The following is a 19,918-nucleotide window of genomic DNA, read 5'->3' on the forward strand; positions in this document are numbered from 1 at the left end:
ATATATATATTCCATTCTTTTCTTCATATTCCACATTTTCTCCATCCATTTGCCCACTGATGGGCATCTCGGCGTTTTCACATTTTAGCTGCTGTGAATCACATTGCTATGAACATGGATACGTGTGTACCACTGCAGTATGATGACTTTAATTCCTCTGGGAAGATACTCAGAAGGGAGATAGCTGTGTCAAATGGAATTTCTAGCTTTCGTTTTTTGAGGAATCTCCACACTGATTTCTGTAGAGGTTGTACTAGTTTACATTCCCACCAACAATGGTAGAAGGATTTCATTTCCCCCACAGCCTTGCCAGAATCTGACTTTTGTGTGTATTCTTGATGATGGCTGTTCTGATTAGGGTGAGATAGAATCTCAGAGCTGTTTTAATTTGCATTTTTCTAGTGGCTAAAGATGATGAACATTTTTTCGTATGCTTATTGGCCATCTGTACTTCTCTTTTAAGAAACGTCTGTTTTACTTGCACATTTTTTGAAATGGATTATTGGTTTGGGGGATTGTTTTTAGTCCTTTGTGTATTCTAGATATTAGTCCTCTACAAAAAGAGCAGCTGGAAAGATTTTCTTCCCATTTTGCCTCTTTACTCTTAATAAAAATGATTATTTTCATAGTCTCCTTCTTTGGCTTAGATAATCTGGTATAATTATTCTCACATCTCTTATATTAAATAAAGCTCTTGTTACTTAAGGTTTTAGCCTTTATTGGATCTGTGCAATTTAGAGGAAGTGCTTCAAAATCTTCCTCAAGATGGACTTAAGTAGATAATTAATTAGAGAGTTCTAGATATGGTTTCAAATGGTTGGATCGAACTGGAAACAAATAAATCACTCAGAGCATTGCTACCATCAAACAAGCAAGTCAGCAGGTCAGGGTAGGGCTGTGGATGGTGCTGTTGAAATACTGTATTGAAAGTAGGTTAATAATCTTATGGGTTTTTCTTGTTTGTTTATTTATGTATTTATTTGTATTGTTCTCATTTTTAAAAATTAAGTGTATTGGTACAGTTTACATATACATAATGATCACATTCATCATAGGGAACTTGTACCTGTATAAGATATATTTTGATTCCTCTTGTTTTCCCAATCCCCTCCCCTCCCTTCAACCCCTCAACCTTCTAGTTTTTTATATATTTGAAAAGATATCTTATTTTTATGGATGTTGTCATAATTTTCTTTTATCTCTTTTTAAAATGTAAGATTCTTCCACTCACAGATTTTTTTTCAGGTTAGTATGAATTATGAAGTATCTGAGAGATGAGGGAGGTACTGGGGGTTGAACTCAGGGCCATAATACTGAGCTACATCGCAAACCCTTTTAAGATTCTTTATTTTGAGACAGGGTCTCTCATTAAGTTGTTAAGTTCTCCAAGCTGATCTCAAACTTACGATCCTCCTACCTCAACCTCCCAGACTGCTGGGATTACAGTTGTGCACCACAGTCCCGGCCTGAGTGATATTTTTTTGTAAAATTAGTGATCATTCTCAATCTCATTCATATTAAACTTTCTTGTGCTCCAAAAGAACTTCTTTTCTGGCCCTTGTATTTTCCATATGTGAAACCTTTAGAAGAATGATTTGGGTCTTTGCTGAAAGACTTGAGGTTCCACTCTCCAGAATGAAAATGTTTTTTCTTTTGGGGTCTCATGGTGGGAATCGTACTACGCTGAATTTCAGGAGCTCTGAGTTCTCGCCAGATGGTGCCAGGATTAGATCCTGACAAATTGTTTAGTCTTAGATGGTTGCTTATATCCATTTTAGCTTCAGAACTTTTATGATTTAATATAAGCCTTTGTCATCACTGTTAGTATGTTCTGAAAAGTACAAGGAAGGAGTTTTAGATACTGTGTTTAGCCAGCTTTTTGAAGCAGTTCTGAAGAGCTCTTATAGATGCATTTAGTTTTAGACAAATGATTGATTTATTTCTTCAGTGAAGCAGCATCTACATTTCCACTAGTGTTTCTCTGCCTCATGAGGCAGAAGGTCAAGAAGCACTGGGATCTGACAGTTCAGCAACCATTCCCAAAGGAACGTGGCCTCAGGGAGAGGGGTGTGGGGAGGGGGGTTTTACTTAAAGCTCAGACTTTTCCATTTTAGTTTGTGAATGGGTAGATGGGTAGGTGAGTACGTGCTTTGAAAATTCTTCCTATTTTCTCAGTTGAGTATATAAGGATTATTGAAGATTTTTTTCTAGGTATCAGGTAACGAACACTTGCTTTTATTGCTTCAGGTTTATCCCACTCTTATGATTAAACAGGGACATTTTGAAATCGTTGGAATAAATGCATTATACGAGGAAATGACATCATTTTTTAAAGTTTATTTTGATTCATTGAAGAGATCATTTGCTTCAGCTGTGCCTATTCTGGTTTGAAACACAGTTTAGTACGTTCAAATTCAGCTCCCACGACCCCACTCATTTTAAGTTGGTTTAAAAGTTAAAGAGACTGGCAACAAAAAATTTGTCATAAAGCCGGTCCCTCCATATTCCCAGGAGCCTGGTTCTAGGTTTCCCCAAGAGAAGCACAACTCATGGATGCTCAGGTCTCTCATATAAAGTACAACTGCGGGGCTGGGGATTTAGCTCAGTGGCACAGCGCCTGCCTGGCAAGCGCAAGGTCCTGAGTTCGATTCCCAGTACCGGAAAAAAACAAAACAAAACAAAAAAATACAGCTGCATTTGCACATTATCTCTCATACCCTTTAAGCCATTTCTAGACTCCTCATATTACTAATACATTTCTGTACACACTATAGAAAGAACTGTTACACTGTATTGTGTAGAGAATAATGGTAAAAATAAAAACTGCATGTTCAGTACAAATGCAATTTTTTAAAAAGGTACTTTTGATTCAAGGTTGGTGGAATCCACAGAGGTCCATGGATATATTAATTGTCTCCCAGTGCCTACTATTTAACTCTGCTAAAGCCAAGAAAAAAAGGGAGCCATCCGTCACCATATTAGCAGCAGCCACCAACACCGAGTGCCATCCATCCCACCACATTAAAGCATTTATCAAATGCTTCCCAGGGGTCTGTGCTGGGAGCTTGGTGGAGCATATATAATGTGCCCCATCCCACCCATCCCAGCAAAGAAAGACCCAGTTTTGCAGATTTAGGTAGAGATTTGGGTGGTAGTAGGGAAGATGGGGGAAATATTTGATGTCTACAAATGAACTTTGTCTCTCAGATTTCACAGTGGCAGATGTTTACATTTTGTTTAAAAGCTAAAAGAAAAAATATAATCTCTTAGCTGCCTTGTTAACCAAGGTATGTTTATGATTTCTAAGAATTTGGCAGCTTTTATGAGCTACAGAATGGAAGATGGCCAGTACTGTGATTGAGGTTTTAGTTTTATAACTGGAAATTAGGAATCAAGGATGCTGTCATCATCATTATAATACAGTTCCCAGTCCCAGAGCACTCTTGTATGCTTCGTAAGATTATGTCGTCTAATGTTCATGAAGTTGCTACTGCTTTTGCATTTGACAAAACTAAAAGCAGGAGAGGTGAGGCCATTTGGCTCAAGATTAAAGAGTTAGAACATGGAGACTTGGGATTTTCACGCAGAGCTGTTAATACCACACTGCTTTCTAAATTGTTTTATCTTTCCCCCCCTAAATAACAACCTGGCCTCCTAGAATATAATTATTTTAGAAAATTCAGTGGTGCATTTTTTTTTTTTGGCCTAACTATGCTAACAAAAATAGTTTAAAGACTTGATTTAAAAAAACTAAATAAAATGTATCATCCACAGCCTTTCATTTTAGAAAGAGCCTGGAAATAACCTGTATTATTTGCAGGTTTTGGTAAAATGTGATGCACAGTGATGATTCCACTGTCTCATATGAAAATGATCTGCCTAACAGAGCACAGGGTAGATCCTAATCTTCAAATTGAATTTGAAATTCAGATTTTATGGTTCTGTCTTTGCTTGCATGTGCTTTGGTCTGTTTAGCAGCGTAACTCTGTACAATTCAGTGCTTCCCATCTGTTCCTCGTAGATAATTCTGAACTCGATGCATAAGTACCAGCCTCGGGTGCACATCATTAAGAAGAAAGATCACACGGCCTCACTGCTCAACCTGAAGTCTGAGGAGTTCAGAACGTTCATATTTCCCGAGACAGTCTTCACGGCGGTCACAGCCTACCAGAATCAGCTGGTGAGTACAGGTCGTACTCACAGTAGAAGACTAGGATGTGTATTCAGGATAGATATGCACTTTGGAGAGAGGATTAGACGGCAGCCCTAGGACCTCTAAGAGTGTGTTTAGTGACCACAGATCACATCACGTGCTTTTCTAGAATCTTTATACTCTAGGTGCAGTGGTTCACTAACCCCTCCCTGGCTCAAACTTGTCCCAATCTGCCACCACCCTCTGCTTCCTCCTCCTCTTCTTCCGCCCTCCTCCTCTCCCCCTTCTCCTCCTCCTTCCTCTTCACTTCTTCCTTCTCCTCTTCCTCCTCCTTTTCTTCTTCTTGTTCTTTTTCTTTCTGTGTAGCACTGGGGTTTGCAACCGGAACCTTCACACCGGGTTACATCTTCAGCTCTGTTTATGTATTTATTTATTTTAATTTTGAGACTAAGTCTTGCTAAGTTTCTAAGTTGCCCAGGCTGGGTGCTGAACTCAAACTTATGATTCTCCTGCCTCAGCTTTCCAGAGTGCTGGGATTACCCAATTCTACTATCTCAATGTTTCTTCTCTAGAAAATTACCCATTTCCTCCCCCACTTCATAGTAACATGCAGAACCATAGTCTTAGTACTTCATAATTTTATTTATTTATAATAAATTTATTTATTTATTTTTTTGAGACAGGGTCTCACTATGCAGTTCAGGCTGGCCTTGAGTTCACATTGTAGCCCAGGCTGGCCTTGAACTCACAACAATCCTCCTGCCTCAGCCTCCTGAGTACTGGGATTACAGGCATGCTCCCCCACACCTGGCTACTTCATAAAATTTAAAACTTCAATTTTTCTGATCAGTCAAACACATCTTTAAGCCTGCTGCCCAAGCTACTGATACTTGAGATATTTTGTGATATTTAAATATTGTATTCTGCTGTGATTTGGGATAAGATAATTCTAGTAAAATGGCTTTAATGTCTCTTTAGACAATAAACTGCAGAATGTAAGCCATTATGTATTTAATTAACATCAAGATATTTAATTTATAAGGTTATATATTTTCTCCTTGTTGTATATCATGTTTCACATTTATACATTTTTTTCATCCATGAGGTTTCCTCCAACTTTATAAATATCCATCAAGATCCCACTCAGGGCCCATCCTGCTGGACATATCCTCGCACATTCCTTTCTTTCATGGTCAGCAAAGCTTGGAGGGTTATTGGAATAGTAACACTCCCTATATGAGGAGACTGAGGCCAGGAGAGACTGAACTACTTTTCTATAGATGAAAGACCAGAAGAAGAATTTTCTTCTAGGTACTGGGAATTGATTCCAGGGCTCCTGCACTACTGGCGTATGTTCCTAGTCCCTTTTTAATTTTTTTATTTTGAGACAGGGTCTTGCTAAGTCCCTGAGCTACACAGGCTAGGCTCAAACTTTCAATGCTCCTGCCTCCCAGAGTGCTGTGATCATCAATTTGCACCCCATGTCCAGCTAGAATTCCCTTTGGGATTTAGATGTTTCAGTAACAAGAACTCATATTCTTAGTTTACTTAAATCTGACTATTTATAGCCTTCTTAGGACTTGCCTTTTCCATCTGATTAGCTGTAGGTAGCCAGGACAGTGGCTCCCCTCCTGTCAAGATGTATTTTGGGCTCCAAATAAATAGCTATTAGTTGCTGCCTGCAGGGGGACCCAGAGTCCATCCTGGGTTGGCCAAACTGAGGAGATAGGGGAAGTCTTTGCAAAACCCAGACAGAGCTGAGAAAATGCAGGCCCAGGGAGAGGCTGTGGGTCAATGGCCGGAGTGGGCGTGGAAAGTTAAGTGCTTCTACTTCCTGTAGGATTTTGACAAGCTTTCCTCACCATGGCTGCCATTTTCTTTACCTAAAAACTTGGGCTGGCAACTGAGCAGACCTCTTAGGGATCTGCTGTGAAAATCAGATGTGGAGTGAATAAACTGCCTTTGCAAACTGTGAGGCTGGACTATCTCAGGAATGTCAAAAGAGAATTGGTCACCATTTGGATCTTAAAGTCTTAGGGGTGTGAGTTTTAATGAGATAAAAGAGTGCAGGTGGTTATCATAGGAACCATCTTATTGTAAAGGCAAAGTACTGTAGCTGTTCAGTTATCTCCAAAGGGACAACACAAGAGGGGAAACTTTCAGAGAATGCCCAGGCTAAAGCTTTGGGTATCAGCTGAAGTCCACAGAAACCCCAAACCAGTGCTGTTCTCTGAAAATCTGGAACACTGAAACCAACAATCCCATTTTTAATTTACTGAAGGTATCATATTGATGGAACTCAGCTATCATAGGTTCAGAACCATGCAATTCATTTTGCACTAATTGAATTTGTAACTTTAAATATTAGATTTGTAAAAATTTAAGAAGCTTTAATGATGGTTTCGAATACAATAAAAACTTGTATGGAAATTTCAATGCTTTTATCAGAATTTTCTATGCAGAGGGCTAAAGCAAAAATATAAGTGTGTGTGTATGCTTAGTAAAAATGATAGAACTAGAACAAAAAACTAAAGGAAGCTTCTAAACATAGTGCCTTTGATTTTGTTTAATAGTTTTTTTGTTTGTTTTTGAGACAGGGTCTCACTAGGTAGCTTATGCTGGCCTTGAACTCTGTATGTAGCCCCCACTGACCTCAGCCTCCCGAGCACTGGGATTACAGGCATGCACCACCACACCCAGTTTAGATTTTGTTTAACAGGTGACAGAACCATCCTAAGTAAATAGAAGCAGTGCTTCTCATTAGTACACTGAAATAGGAGGGTGTTATTATTTGGTTATAAATGACTAACATTTAGGTACTTAAGATAAAGCACCATTCAAAGGGCCTTATCTTATTTAATGTTTATAATGATATTATGAGACAGGAACCATAATGTTTTTATTCTGCATTGTAGAGTTGGGGAAACTGAGGCACGAGTTAAATAAGTCACCCAAGGTGACCTGGCTGCAAATCTGTGGCCCATCGCTGATGCAAATCCAGGAGGTTAGAGTCAAGATTGGCTGTCCTTAACTTCCGTACTGCTGTCCAGTACCTCACTTCCTCTCAGTTTGACTCTGATGGGCTCTGAGACGTCGTTTTTGGAGGATGTCAGTTCTTTTTCTTCTCTCTCCCCTCCCTGCTCCTCTGTCTTTTTTTAAACAAACACTTGCAGCTCGTCTATTGCCACAAGCTACTGTTCACACACTGGCGAGTGTGACAGGCAGGCTGGGAAACCTGCCAGAGCTGGCGGCAGCCAATAGGAGCTGCGTGCTTTAATGACATTATCTCTTTAGTTCTTCCTCAAGTTTTTAGTTAGAAAAATTTCAAATATACAAAAAAAGGTAAAATGAACCCCATGTACCTGCCACTCACATTCAACAGTAACATTTCCCCCAATTTTTTTCTCTTCTCTTTCTCTCCTTTTCCTCCTTCTGTATGCACACATGCTTTCACCTCCCCTGAATCATTTGAAAAGATGTGTGACTTCGTGAGACACTTCTAAAGACTTCTGTGGTCATAAGATTATTTTTGAACCACAATATCTTCATTGAAGTTATGGGAAGTAATAAGAATTCTTCCTTAATACCACCTAATATTCAGTTTAATTAAAAATGTTAGGATGGATCAGTAAGGTCCTTTATAACCCCTTCTTTTGGTCTGAGAACTAAGCTCCAGCTAACGTTCATGATTGAAATTCATGATTTTTAATTGAGAAAAATTTCTTACATTTTAAACAATAATCTTATTGAATTCTGAATCTAATCCTCCAAGGAAGTCCCAAGTACCATTCTAGAGATGAAGAAACACGTTCAGAGTGGTTAGGACACTCACCCAAGGCCACAGATTTGATAAGTGACAAGATCTACTGTCACCTGATATGTTGTAAGACCAAGTGGCCTTTGCCAGTGTCAAACATGTGTGACTTTGATAACTTGCTAAATGAAAGTAGCAAACATTTGCGTTCTAACTAATGCAGATACCAATGCTAGTTGCTCCTCTTGATGATATTTCTTGCTGCTTGATATTACAAATGGGCTCAAAGTTCATCTACAAGAACTGTGCCTTCCTTGATTGGATTATAAAGTATAAAGATTAATATGATCATCACATCATTCCATTGCTGAGTATCCCACAGTGGAAGCAACTGAGTTCAGAATTAATGTCCTGAGTAGACACTTCTGTCTCTGAGTTGATTTCCATATATCCACCATTAAAAGCATAGACCTTAGCATGAAGCCAGATATACATCTGAATTAGTAATCAAAGCCTTGATTTGATATTTAGTAGGTCAGTTTTGCAAATGGTTTATAAATGTGAGTCAAAATTCATAGGGCAGACCCTCAAAAATCATGTGGAATGAATAAATTCATTTGTGCATTACCATTTTTACTAATTCTATGCCGTTTTTAAAGTTATCCTTAACTTTTCCTACCTCTCCCCACATAAGTTGTTTCTTCAGCACTACACTAAGCTTGTGTATTAGTTTTCCTAGAGTAAAGAGGTAATTAAAACATGTGAGATAGAAACAAAATAAATATATACTATGTAAAATTACTAGCAGAAACATTAGCATTTTTACATGTATGGAGAGCAAATGTGAGGTTCATACTTAGGAGTCTTTTATAGCCCTTAAACTTTGAATAGAACTGTTATTATTATGTCTGTTAAAATTGAAGTTGAAATTTTTAATAGAATTTGTGAGAAAGAAACCCTTCTCATTCCTTGTGGCTGGTAGCTTTATTTATAAGTAGTGAAAATGGGACCTTGTTTTGTTATTTCTTTTTCTGGCTTTTGCAAGGGGATGATTGCATTTCTTTCTGCTATTAGGTAAAAGCTAAATACATTACACTTTCAACAAACTATTTTATAATTTAAGATTTAAAGGTCATGCATGTCTTCTGTGCAGGCAAATCATTCTGTAGAGTTGAAGTGTAGGTCAGGTTTCATTTTTAAATGCCTTCGATCAGATCGTCTCTCAATAATTGGAGAAATGGTCCCTGAGGGCCAATTTCCCCTATAGCTGGGAAGCCCGCTGGACTCCAGTCCCATGATGCCCCAGTGGGGGAAAAAGTTCTACAGAAGCCCCCTTCCTTGGACACAGCTGGTGGTATCAGAATCTGCTCTCTGATGACACTAGTGTTTCTGTGCAGATGGTGGAGAACCTTCTAGTCAGGAGATGTGTTACATTCTACATTATTACCATGGCATGTGAGGAAATGGTTGTGTTGAGACCTGAACTAGTAGAAATTCACATATATATTGACACGTCCTCAGTGAAGATTTCTGAAGCACATATTGCTGTCCTTACTTATTAATACTTTCTCTGCACCACGTGAGAAATACTGCTGCTTTAAAATTTTGCTTTGGAGTGATAAAGAAGCCACACTTCTGGTTCTCTGGAGTGATGTTTAGTAGATGATTGACATTCATTCATTCATTCACTCATCTATTTGCCGGAATTGAACCCAGGGTCTTCACATTGAACTACAACCCAGGCCATGTTTTAAATTTTTTATTTTGAGACAGGGTCTTACTAGGTTGCTAAGTTGCACAGGCTGAGATCAAGTTTGCAATCTTCCTGCCTCAGCTTTCCAGAATGTTGGGACTGCAGGCATGTGCCGCCACCCCTAGCTAAATCCTTTTTGATACTTCTTTCAGTGTGACCTTTGACAAGCGTACTATTGTCCAATGGCCTGTCAAGCTTCAGGGTCCCTCTATTATCACCGGAATGGGCTGGTATCCAGCTGTCTGCAGTCCCTGGCTATAACTCAGCTCCTTTTTATCATCAGTTCCCACTGTGCTAGTGTTTCAGTTATCACAGATTTCATAAAACTGCACCTTTGAAAGGGAATTTCTTTTTATATAGCTACTGGGCTTTTACTGAAATATTGTAGAATGAAATCTATGTCTGACTTTTTAATATATGTGATTAGCTAGAATGTAAACATTTACTATTTAAAAATTACTTTACCTAAAAATTAAAAAACAATATTAAATGCTTTTGAGCAAACACAGAGTTTCACCTAGATTGTAATGGCTTAAAAATTCAGTCATATATCTGGCTGCTTGTTTTTGAAATAAGGCTCAACAAACCTTTCCTGAGTTACTAGTGTGGATGCCTGAAAGACTGTGAGTCCACCTGGATTCCACTAAGTTTAGTCAACTCACTAATAAATTGAAATTCACAGATCCTGAGCTGCTGATTAGCATTTTAGAAACCCAAAGTATAAATAATTTAAAAAGCAAAATAAAAGATAGCTATTACAAAATAGGGAGATTGACTTTTTGCAAATGGGAAAAGGAACTAGAGATGGAAGGGAGAGAAGGAAAAGAGGAAGAAGTAGAAAGAATTAAGACATGTTAGGTACATCTACCAGCTCCCCACAATGAATGTATCCATGGTGTACAGCAAATATGAGCTAAGAAACATAGAAGAAAGAATATGCAGGTTTTAAAAAAACAGAGCTGGGAATATAGCTTAGCACTCCCTGGATTTAATCCAAAAAATAAAATAAAATAAGACATAAAAATATAGCATTCACTCAGAGTCCCCGTGCAATTTTAGTGACAATAAATTCAACTAACTTTTCCCTTTTCACATGTGAATGCAATTATTTTCTCTGGTATTAGGTAAAATCATCCATGAAAAAAGTAAACATCTTGAATCCTTTTTTTCTACTTGATGCCTTAAATTTAAATCATTGCTGAACCTGACTGGTAAATCTGGATGTACAGCACCAAGATTTTCGTAACTTTTTTAAAGGTTGAAATTCAGAGTGTAGAGAAAAAGTTAACGTTGATACTTCCAGGGATTGTGAAAGCTCAGTTTAAAAGCTATTGGAAGGAGATAACTCTAATACTGAAAGAAAACTCACAGAAATCTGAAAACTCACATTGGTGTACTTGGCTTCTTTGTTCAGAGTTACTACAGTAACATTAGATGAGGTGACAGACACGCAGATCGAATGACACAAGTGTGTTGAGAGCAACACTGTGAGGATTTAAGGGGGCGACACACTCATCCTGTCTGGGCTGTTCTGTTTGGAAATGTGAAGAACAGACGGACGCTGAAATTCTTCTTCAGGGACAAAGTATCTGACCGTTATGGCAGAGAATTCTTTCTGTTCTGGTTCACGGGCAGCCAGACACTGCCGTGGCTCACAGTGAAGTGGGCGGGTGTAAAAGAACTTCTTCAATAATAGTTTTCATTCAGATATGAAACCCTGGAGCTGGAGCTTCTGCAAACCCATTCACCGTCCAGTCTCATAAATGTGCTGCTGGGAGCAAGACTCACCTTTGTTGTTCTGTCCCGTGGTTCCAGTTGGGAATTTTCATCAGGGTTTGATTCACCCTTCATGTCCCTGGCTCTGTGGGATGGGCGCCTCCTTCTCGTCCTGCTTAGCAGGTGACTCTGCCTGCTCAGGACGCTCAGTGTCCTTAGCTAAGAAACCCCAGGTCCTTTATCCATATCCTATTGGCATCTGTCAGTGTGCTGAGAGATCAGTGCGCTAGTGAGGTCGCCAGTCCCCATGAAGTAGGCAGTTGCTGATGAAAGATTGTGAAAGCGTTTTTGTGAACTGTGAAGCGCTTTGGAAATAGAACATATTTTAAATTGTTCTGTAGAAAGGGACTCAGCGCATGTCTTTGAGGGTTTTTAAGTCTTGTTGGTACCTAGAAGCTTAAAACAAATGCATTGCCAGGGCTAAAGATGTTTACAGTTTACCTCAAATGAATACAAATTTTTCTTTCTTCCCAAAAGCTGACCTTCAAAACAATGTCCACAGCAGACAGCTCCTTAGGAAGCAGCAGCCCTGTGCAAGACAAGGTTCCCTACAAACACTTGATGGGCACCTTGTAGAGGTGGCACTGTTGTGACACATGCCCCAACCCCATGGAACTAGGGATCAAACCCAAGGTCCCTCTTCCACCGAGCTGCATCCCCTGGTCCTTTTATAATTTTTTAATTTTCAGACAGAGTTAGACTAAGATGCCCAGGTAGGATTTGAACTTGCTGTCCTCCTGCCTCAGCCTCCCAAAGAGCTGGGATTGCATGTGTGCCCCACCCTGCCTGGCTGACTCCTATACATTTCTTCAGGTGCATATTCTACAGGGCTTTGCTCTCCATTGCAAACAGGTTTCTATTTCCTTGCTTCTCTACTGATTTCTATAACTAGGCTGAAATGGAAATTAGTTATTTTCTTAGCTGCTCTACAGAAAATGTTCATGAACTATAGCGAGCACTTTGGAGACACTTTCAAATGCCCTTCAAGACGGATATTTTCCCAGAATCCCTCTTGCAGGTGCCAGTGTTCCTGACAGAGAAGAGCAGTGCACCAGATTCCAATTGTTCTGGTGGGGAGGCCCCCTGGAAAGGAGGGTTAAGGTCAGGGGGAGGCTGAGGATCAGCGTAGCTTTATTGCAGTTCTGCAGGTTCAACTCACTTTTGCAAAACTTGCAGAAGAAAAAAATCTTTTTCTTGTAGTAAAAAGAGAATTTGGGGGGCAGTAATGGTTTATAGTGAACTGGGGGTATACTCTAGTCTGAGGAAAGGTTGCTTTATGGGGAAGTAACATTTCAAACTCTGAGTTTCATTGGCTCCTTACTCTCAGAGAGGACGACAGGCCTCACCTCCACCCCATAACTTTTTCCTCTTTCAGGGCATTTTGTGTCCAGTTCTCTCCAAACATGAATGTGGGCGCTGCTTCTGATGCTCATGAGCTCCGATTCTCTTGAGGGCCTCTCCCCGGGTTCTCGGTTACTGACTCGGGTGTCTTGGTCCTCACCCTCTTTGACCCTCAGTGTGACCATCTGTCAGTCAGGGTGGGCTCATGGTCTCTAAGCTCCTTTCAGCGCTCACAGGATTCTCCACGAGGTTTGAGCCAGCATCTCCTCTACTTCTGCCTCACGGCCTGAGGAGGCAGGGTACATGTGGTCTGTGGAAACTTCCTGCATTCATGGAGTCCTGCAGGATTACAGATGCCCTGGCATAGACGCTCAATGCTTGTGACAGCAATTCTTACTAGAAAGTATTTGTTTCTATAGAAACATAGCATTCTGTAAATTACATTGTACTGGAGGAAAACAAAGGGTGGACTAATTAGATTCTAATTTAGTCAAATGTGTGTGGGGTGGGAATGAATTTATGTTCTGAAGGCTTTGGATCATGTGTTTCTGTCACGTATGTCACTGTAGCACTGCACATGTTGCTACTACTGGACATTTCATCTTTACCCACCCTGGTGTGAGTACATGCTCATAGTCTTCACAAAAGGTCTTGCCAAGTCAGCATGAGATAATGTTTTTGCTTTTTATTTCCTATTTTTCCTGGAATGCTGGAATTCTACCCAGCTCCTGTTAAGGTGGCTCCCGCCTCCCCAGTTGAGCCATCACCTGTCACTTCTGTGTCACATGTCACATCCCCATTCTTGTCCACCTCGCCTGAAAGGCCCCCAACCTCACTGGGTCCAGCTTGGCTGTGACCCATCTTCCTGTCAACTTGCCTAGCACTTTAAACCCTGGTCACGGTGCTGAGAGACATCACAATGCTCTTGGCGTGCTATGGAAATGAAAAAAATTTCTGTTTAGGGTTTTACCTCTTTGACCTCGGAAATGAGATTGTTTTATACTCATTCTTTCCTTTCCAGATAACCAAGCTGAAAATAGACAGTAATCCTTTTGCCAAAGGCTTCCGGGACTCCTCCAGGCTCACTGACATTGAGAGGTAATGAGAATTTTCTGTTTACTTTTTGTCCTGATAAGAGTGAGTTTGTAAAAACACATGGGTTGTGACGGCAGGGAACCCGCGAGCACTGCGTGGAACTGTCATGCGCTCAGTGTCTACGTGAAGGCATTGCTTTGGTCAGGGCACTTCCTGACCATAAACATAGGGCTGATGTTGTCAAAGACTTAGTCCTCTTGATGTTATAAGCTCCACGTTTCGACAAGGCAGTCTGCAGAGAAATGAGACCATGGTGGCCTTTTGCCTTCTGAAGTGAACATATTTGCAAACACAGAGTGGAAAGGCAATTTTGAATTTTGAAACAAGGTGATGTCATTTACCTCAAGGTCTCACAATTACCCCTAGAATAGACTGGCTATCTGTCATAGGAGGAACATCAGGACCTATAGAAAGACAAGTGGTAATCATGGACCTGTAAATTACCCCACTGTTTTCAACTACAATGGTTCCTGTGGTTTGAGACCGCCCACCGCGGTGATGAACACGACCATATCAACATCCATAGTTTAGCCAAGCATGGTGGCGCCCACCTGTAATCCCAGCACTCGGGAGGCTGAGACAGGAAGATTCTTGTGAGTCCGAGAGCAGCCTGGGCTACAAAGTGAGCTCAAGGCCAGCATGAACTGCACAGCGAGACCCTGTCTCAAAAAGACAAAAAAAAAAAATCCATAGTTTGTCCGATGCGAGTGTCAAAAATGTCTTTTTCAGAGAGATTGCCAACTTGTGCTTCGTTTGTATGTCTTAAACACATTAGCTTTCTACACTTAATATTTTTAGCGGCCCAATATCCTGATGGGCAGGCAGAATACTGAGACAGCAGCCATCTGCTTCCTTGTATCTTCATATTTGTGTGATTTCCCCACCACGTGGGCACATTTCTGCCACTGGGCCAACTCTTTGTTGCCTACCATATGGCCACAGCTGACCTCTGCACTTCTGCCAGCCTCTCCCGGCAACTCCACGTAAGGGCCAGTTCCATGTTTCAGCAGCCTAGGTCTGGTTTGTCCTAAGCTTTCCCCAGTGGCAGAGCACGGGGATGTAGTTGGTGGGGTGGGGAAACATAGAGAGGCTTGGTGGGGAGGCAGAGAAGTCAATAGGACCCACTGAACTTTGGACAGAACTGCCATTTGGGTCAAAAAGAGAGATTAATTATTTGAAGAGGGTGCAGGTGATGAGATCAGGGAAAGAGACCGGGCTGGTGATTGGAGAATCCACTGCACAGTGCCGGAAGGAGGCAGTGGAAAGCTCTCTGGCGCGGGGGCGGAAGTCGGCAAGAAAGTGCTCCCAGCAGCCCGGGCAGCAAGCAGGCTCCTTACAAAGGCGCCTTCCTTTAGGAATGACTTTTGCATTCTCTTCTGAGTGTCAGAAGCTCTGATGCAGAGGAGTTTGTGCGGCGGGATGAGTTTCAGTGATCTTTTTCTGTTTACTGGGGATTCCAGTAGGAGGGGAGTTGGGGGCGGGGTGCGGGCAGCAGTGCTGCACTGTCACAGTGCCTGTCACACCTTAGGTCACAGGTGGGCGGGAAGCTAGCTCTGCTGGGAGGAAATCGTCCTGGGGAAGAGGCGCAGCTCTGCCTTTCCTGGGGATTGAGCCTGGAGAAGTCGCTGAACTAGAGAGTCTGTTTCTTCATCTAGGAAATGCAGGCAACAGCCCCTGGTTCAGAGGTTGATTGGAGCCTCAGTTAAGACAGCATTACAGAAGCACTGCATAAGTCACAGAGTGCATGACAGTGCCAAGTTCCTCATCTTACGAGATGAGCCTTGCATGGGACAGTTTGTTCCCACCTAAGTCTAGTTTTCCTGGTCTTCATGAGCTCCTCCAGGGTAACAGTGGCCTTGCAGTCACACTCCTGGGCATGAGGTGGAGGACCCAGCCTGCTGGCTGCGTGAAGAGCAGATTTGATAGAGCGCACAGCCACAGTTCCCACTCACTGAATAAGCGTCCTGACCTGGAGCACTCAGCATGCACATGTGAGGCGAAGTCACTTCAGGGTCTGAGGGCCAAGAAGTGCGCTGTGCGAGCAGCTGAAAGTTTGCAAGATGACCTCAGGAGTGTGAAAGTGGCCAGGGTTTTGGATTTCACTTCCAGGTATTTAAGGCTGAGTTTTCCTAAACAGCCTTTGGGGATGGGACAAATCAGATCAATTGATCTTTAGAGACCTAAAGAAATTAAATTAGTCTGGAGTCAGTTACTGCACTAAACCCTCTTGTAATTGAATTGCTTCTTGTAACTGATTGAAAACAGTCCTATCTGTAACAATATTGGGAGCTTTCCTTTCTAAGAGATCTGAGAGAAAAACACATCTTTTTATGACATGATGACAGATATTGCACTTTTCTAACCTAATTGAATATGATGTTATAAATATGTGACCTTAATGATTTTAAGTTTCCTGTTCCAGATTTATAACCTATTGTGTGGGACCACCAACCGAAAATGCCTTTAGCTTGGATCTCTTTGCCCATACTTTAAAAATCAAGTGTTATTCCTTCTGTACCTGCATAGGCTTTGGGATATTCCCAAAGACAATATGGTTTCTTCCTCTAATTTTACACATACTTTGTGTGCAGCCTTACTTTAAAAAAATTTCATTGGTATTGTGGATTAAAGGCACAGCTTTTGAACTGAGCTACATCTTTAGCCCTTTTTGATTTTTTATTTCTGGACATGGTCTTGCTAAGTTGCTAAGTAATCCAGGCTTGGCTTGCTTGCACTTGTGATCCTCCTGCCTCAGCCTCCTGCAGTGGTGGAATTACAGGCCAGTGCTGGTACGCCCAGCTTAGTCTTACTCTTTGGGGACAGCATCTTCCTCATTTGCAAAGGAAATCCCATCCCCCTATGAGAAGGAGACAGTATACCTTCTAAGGCCAGCTACGTAGCAGACACAAAGCCCAAGGGGATGCCTTAATATAGTGTAACTTCTCCTGATTTAGATCAGGGAATCATGTCCTGGCCCACACAATAAACAACCTATAGATGGTGGGCCAGTACTGTTTGCTTTTTCTCTTTGTGAAAGGGGCGTTTTTGACAGTACACAGAGGCGCAGTGTTACTTCTGAGAGAGAGAAGATAACTAGAGGTTTCTTTGCATTTTCTTTCAAGTTAGGTTTCTTTCATTAATTTATTTCCTTTAACAAAAAGAGTTTATGTTCATTTAGAAAAAGTGGAAAATACCACAAGCAAGAAAAAGACAAAAAGTAAGAAAACCCTGTTTGCTCTGAGATAACCATTGGCAAACCCTGCTGCCCATTTTCTAGATGCTGTGCTGGCCACGCGTGGAACATTCATTCCTTCAACGTTCACCGAGCCGCACGTGTTATTTAAATCATCCCCTCTTGCCCCTTTACATGTAGGTCTGCATTACACTTTGCAGTGACTGCCTGATTTTTCTTTATGTAACAAAACGCACTTGATCAATTTCACATCTTAGTTATTTCTTGCCATTACAGCCAATGCCAGAAGGAAAATGTATTTCTATATACAAATTCTTTATTGGGGGCATAGGATAAACACCTACAAATAAACAGCGTGGGTCAAAGTGTGTCCTTTTTTATTCTTTATCATAGTAATATATTTAATAGTAAAAATTTGGGGAAAAACCTAACTGCTTAATAGTAGGAGAATGATGGCTTGATGAACTTCATATGCACTGAATTTAAATGTGAAAAAATAGAGGTAAAATACACAGAGCACACCATTCACCACTTTTGCCTTATGAAGTGTGTCGTTCAGTGGCATTAAGTCCCTCACAGTGTCACGCAGCCACCACCTCTGCCCACGTCCAGAGTGTTTACATCGTCCCAAACTGACACCATGCACCCGTAGCAACTCTGTTTCTCCTTCCCCTGGCCCTTGGTAATCTCCATTCCGCTTTGTGGCTCTCTGAGCTACTGAGAGGAGGTAGGTAAGTGCAGAGATCCACCTGATTTCAAGTTAGTTCACCATGGCCAGTCTTCCCTCAGGAAACGTGTCTGCTTCCACTGCCCATTTCTTTGTGCCCTTGAGGAGCAGGACCATCATCTTTTTTTCTTTGCCAACATGAGACATGGGGAGAGTTTGCACTGTCTCTTGGGAGTTGGTCCCTTTGTTTCCTTAGCTTGAATTTCCTTTTCTTTTGGATTGTTTTCTTCTCTTACTGATCTTATAAAGATTATGTATATGTCATTTGCAATTATTGCTACTACTTGTTGGAATCATTTTTCCCAGTTTGTGAATTTGCTCTATATTGGATAAATGGAAGATTTTATCACCAAATCATTGTTCTCTTTCTTTATGATTCCGATCCTAGAAAGACTTCCCTAGTCCAAAATTTTATAAATATTCAACAATAAATTTCATGTCACTTTATTGATTTCTATTTTTTCATTTAAATCTGTGAGGCATGCAGTAGTTATTTTGATATAAAATATAAAATAGACGTTTCATTTTATATATTTTAAAAGTGACCCCAACATCACATACTTACTGATATGTTCATTTTCTCCTTATTTATAATTCTTTCTTCATCATATACTAAATTCTTATTTCTACTAGTTCTTATTTCCTTTATTGAGCTGCCAGGATTACAGTGCTATAAACTGATAGAATATGTAAATATTTGATGATACTGTACTTAAATATCTGAGATTTCAAATCTCTGTCCTTTTTGAAAATTTCCTAATCTTCTTGATATTCTTTGCTCTTCTATGCTTCTAATCTTTGGAACCATTCTGTAAAGTCTTCCAAAATATATCAGAGAAATTTTGGTTGGTTTATGTTGCATGTATATAATCATTTGGAGGAGAAAGTTTATGCCTTTATAGGACCAAGTTTTCCCTTTTAGGACTGTCGTGTGTTTGTCCTTTTACTGAAATCTCTTCTTATATTCTAAGGATTTTTGGCACTTTCAAGCATGCAAGTCCAAGTCTGGCCCATATTTTCTTGGGTCATATCCAGGTCTACAAGAGTAGCCCTGTCCCATGCAATACATACTGGCAACAGGTGTCTACAGAGGACTTGAAATGTGATCATTCCACATTGTGATATGCATTAGGTGTAAAACAAAACCCCAAGCACTCACCCCAAATGTGGGCTTGACTTTGAAGGTATAGTGTATTAAAAAAAGAATGAAAATATTTCATTAGTAGTTTTAAAATTTTTAAAAATTTGTATTGTTTGTATGTGGCAACTACACTAGTTTAGAACTACATACGTGGTTCACATTACACTTCTGTTGAAAATCACCATGTTTTATCATCATGTGTTCTTTTTCTGGCTATTGGTTTCAGATTAACTCATTGTTATGTAATGCAATATCCATCTATGCCTAAATTAGGAATTTCTGTTAACCTAATGTTAATGAATTTCTATCAAATGCTCTTTGAGCATCTACTGAATTGATTTTAATTATCTTCTACTTTTATATAGTATTATAGTCATATTGTATATGTTGAACCATCCTTGCATTCCCAGAATAAATCCTGCCTGAATTTTGTGTCATTCTTGTAACATACAAAGTGTGATAAAAAAAAAAACTATAGTGAATGTTTAAATTTTAAAAAGGTATGACAGTAAAAGACACATTGCTATGAATCCCCTACACATACTCCCCCTTGTTTCAAACATACTTATCCCATTGTTCTTGTTACTTTCTGGAGCAGTTTTGGAAGTAGTCTTTCATAACTGTCTTTTTGTGGCTGCCTCAATGTTCTGAACTGATGCAGAAAAGTTTATAGTGATTTCTTTGAAACAAAAAACATTGTGGTGTGTTCTCGTTCACCTTATTCACTGGATCAGGCCCCATGTAACTTTTGGCTCTTCTCTAAAGTAAAAATGACCATGAAAAGTCCACATTTTTAATTGATTCAGGACACTGAGGCAGCCAGAACAGCTCAACTAAAGACACAAAAGACTTCCAAAACTGCTTCAGAAAGTGGCAGAGCTGGATGTGGTGGCTCATGCCTGTAATCCCAGCACTCTGAAGGCTGAGGCAGGAGGATTACTGTGAGTTCAAGGCCAGCCTGGGCTACAGAGTGAGTTCAAGGCTA

General features: G+C 40.4%; 1 protein-coding gene across 1 annotated transcript in view; it reads left to right on the forward strand.

Annotated features, from left to right (window-relative positions):
- The window catches only part of Tbx20 (T-box 20), a 62,594-nt gene that overhangs the window by 15,154 nt on the left and 27,522 nt on the right, over positions 1–19,918 (forward strand). Inside the window, exons 6-7 of the mRNA XM_013521111.1 lie at positions 4,022–4,180; positions 13,799–13,875. Of these exons, the coding sequence (XP_013376565.1) occupies positions 4,022–4,180; positions 13,799–13,875 (236 nt within the window). The remainder of the gene's footprint in view (positions 1–4,021; positions 4,181–13,798; positions 13,876–19,918) is intronic.

The sequence above is a fragment of the Chinchilla lanigera genome, unplaced genomic scaffold, assembly GCF_000276665.1.
Source record: "Chinchilla lanigera isolate Chin_1 unplaced genomic scaffold, ChiLan1.0 scaffold00059, whole genome shotgun sequence".
Taxonomy (NCBI): domain Eukaryota; kingdom Metazoa; phylum Chordata; class Mammalia; order Rodentia; family Chinchillidae; genus Chinchilla; species Chinchilla lanigera.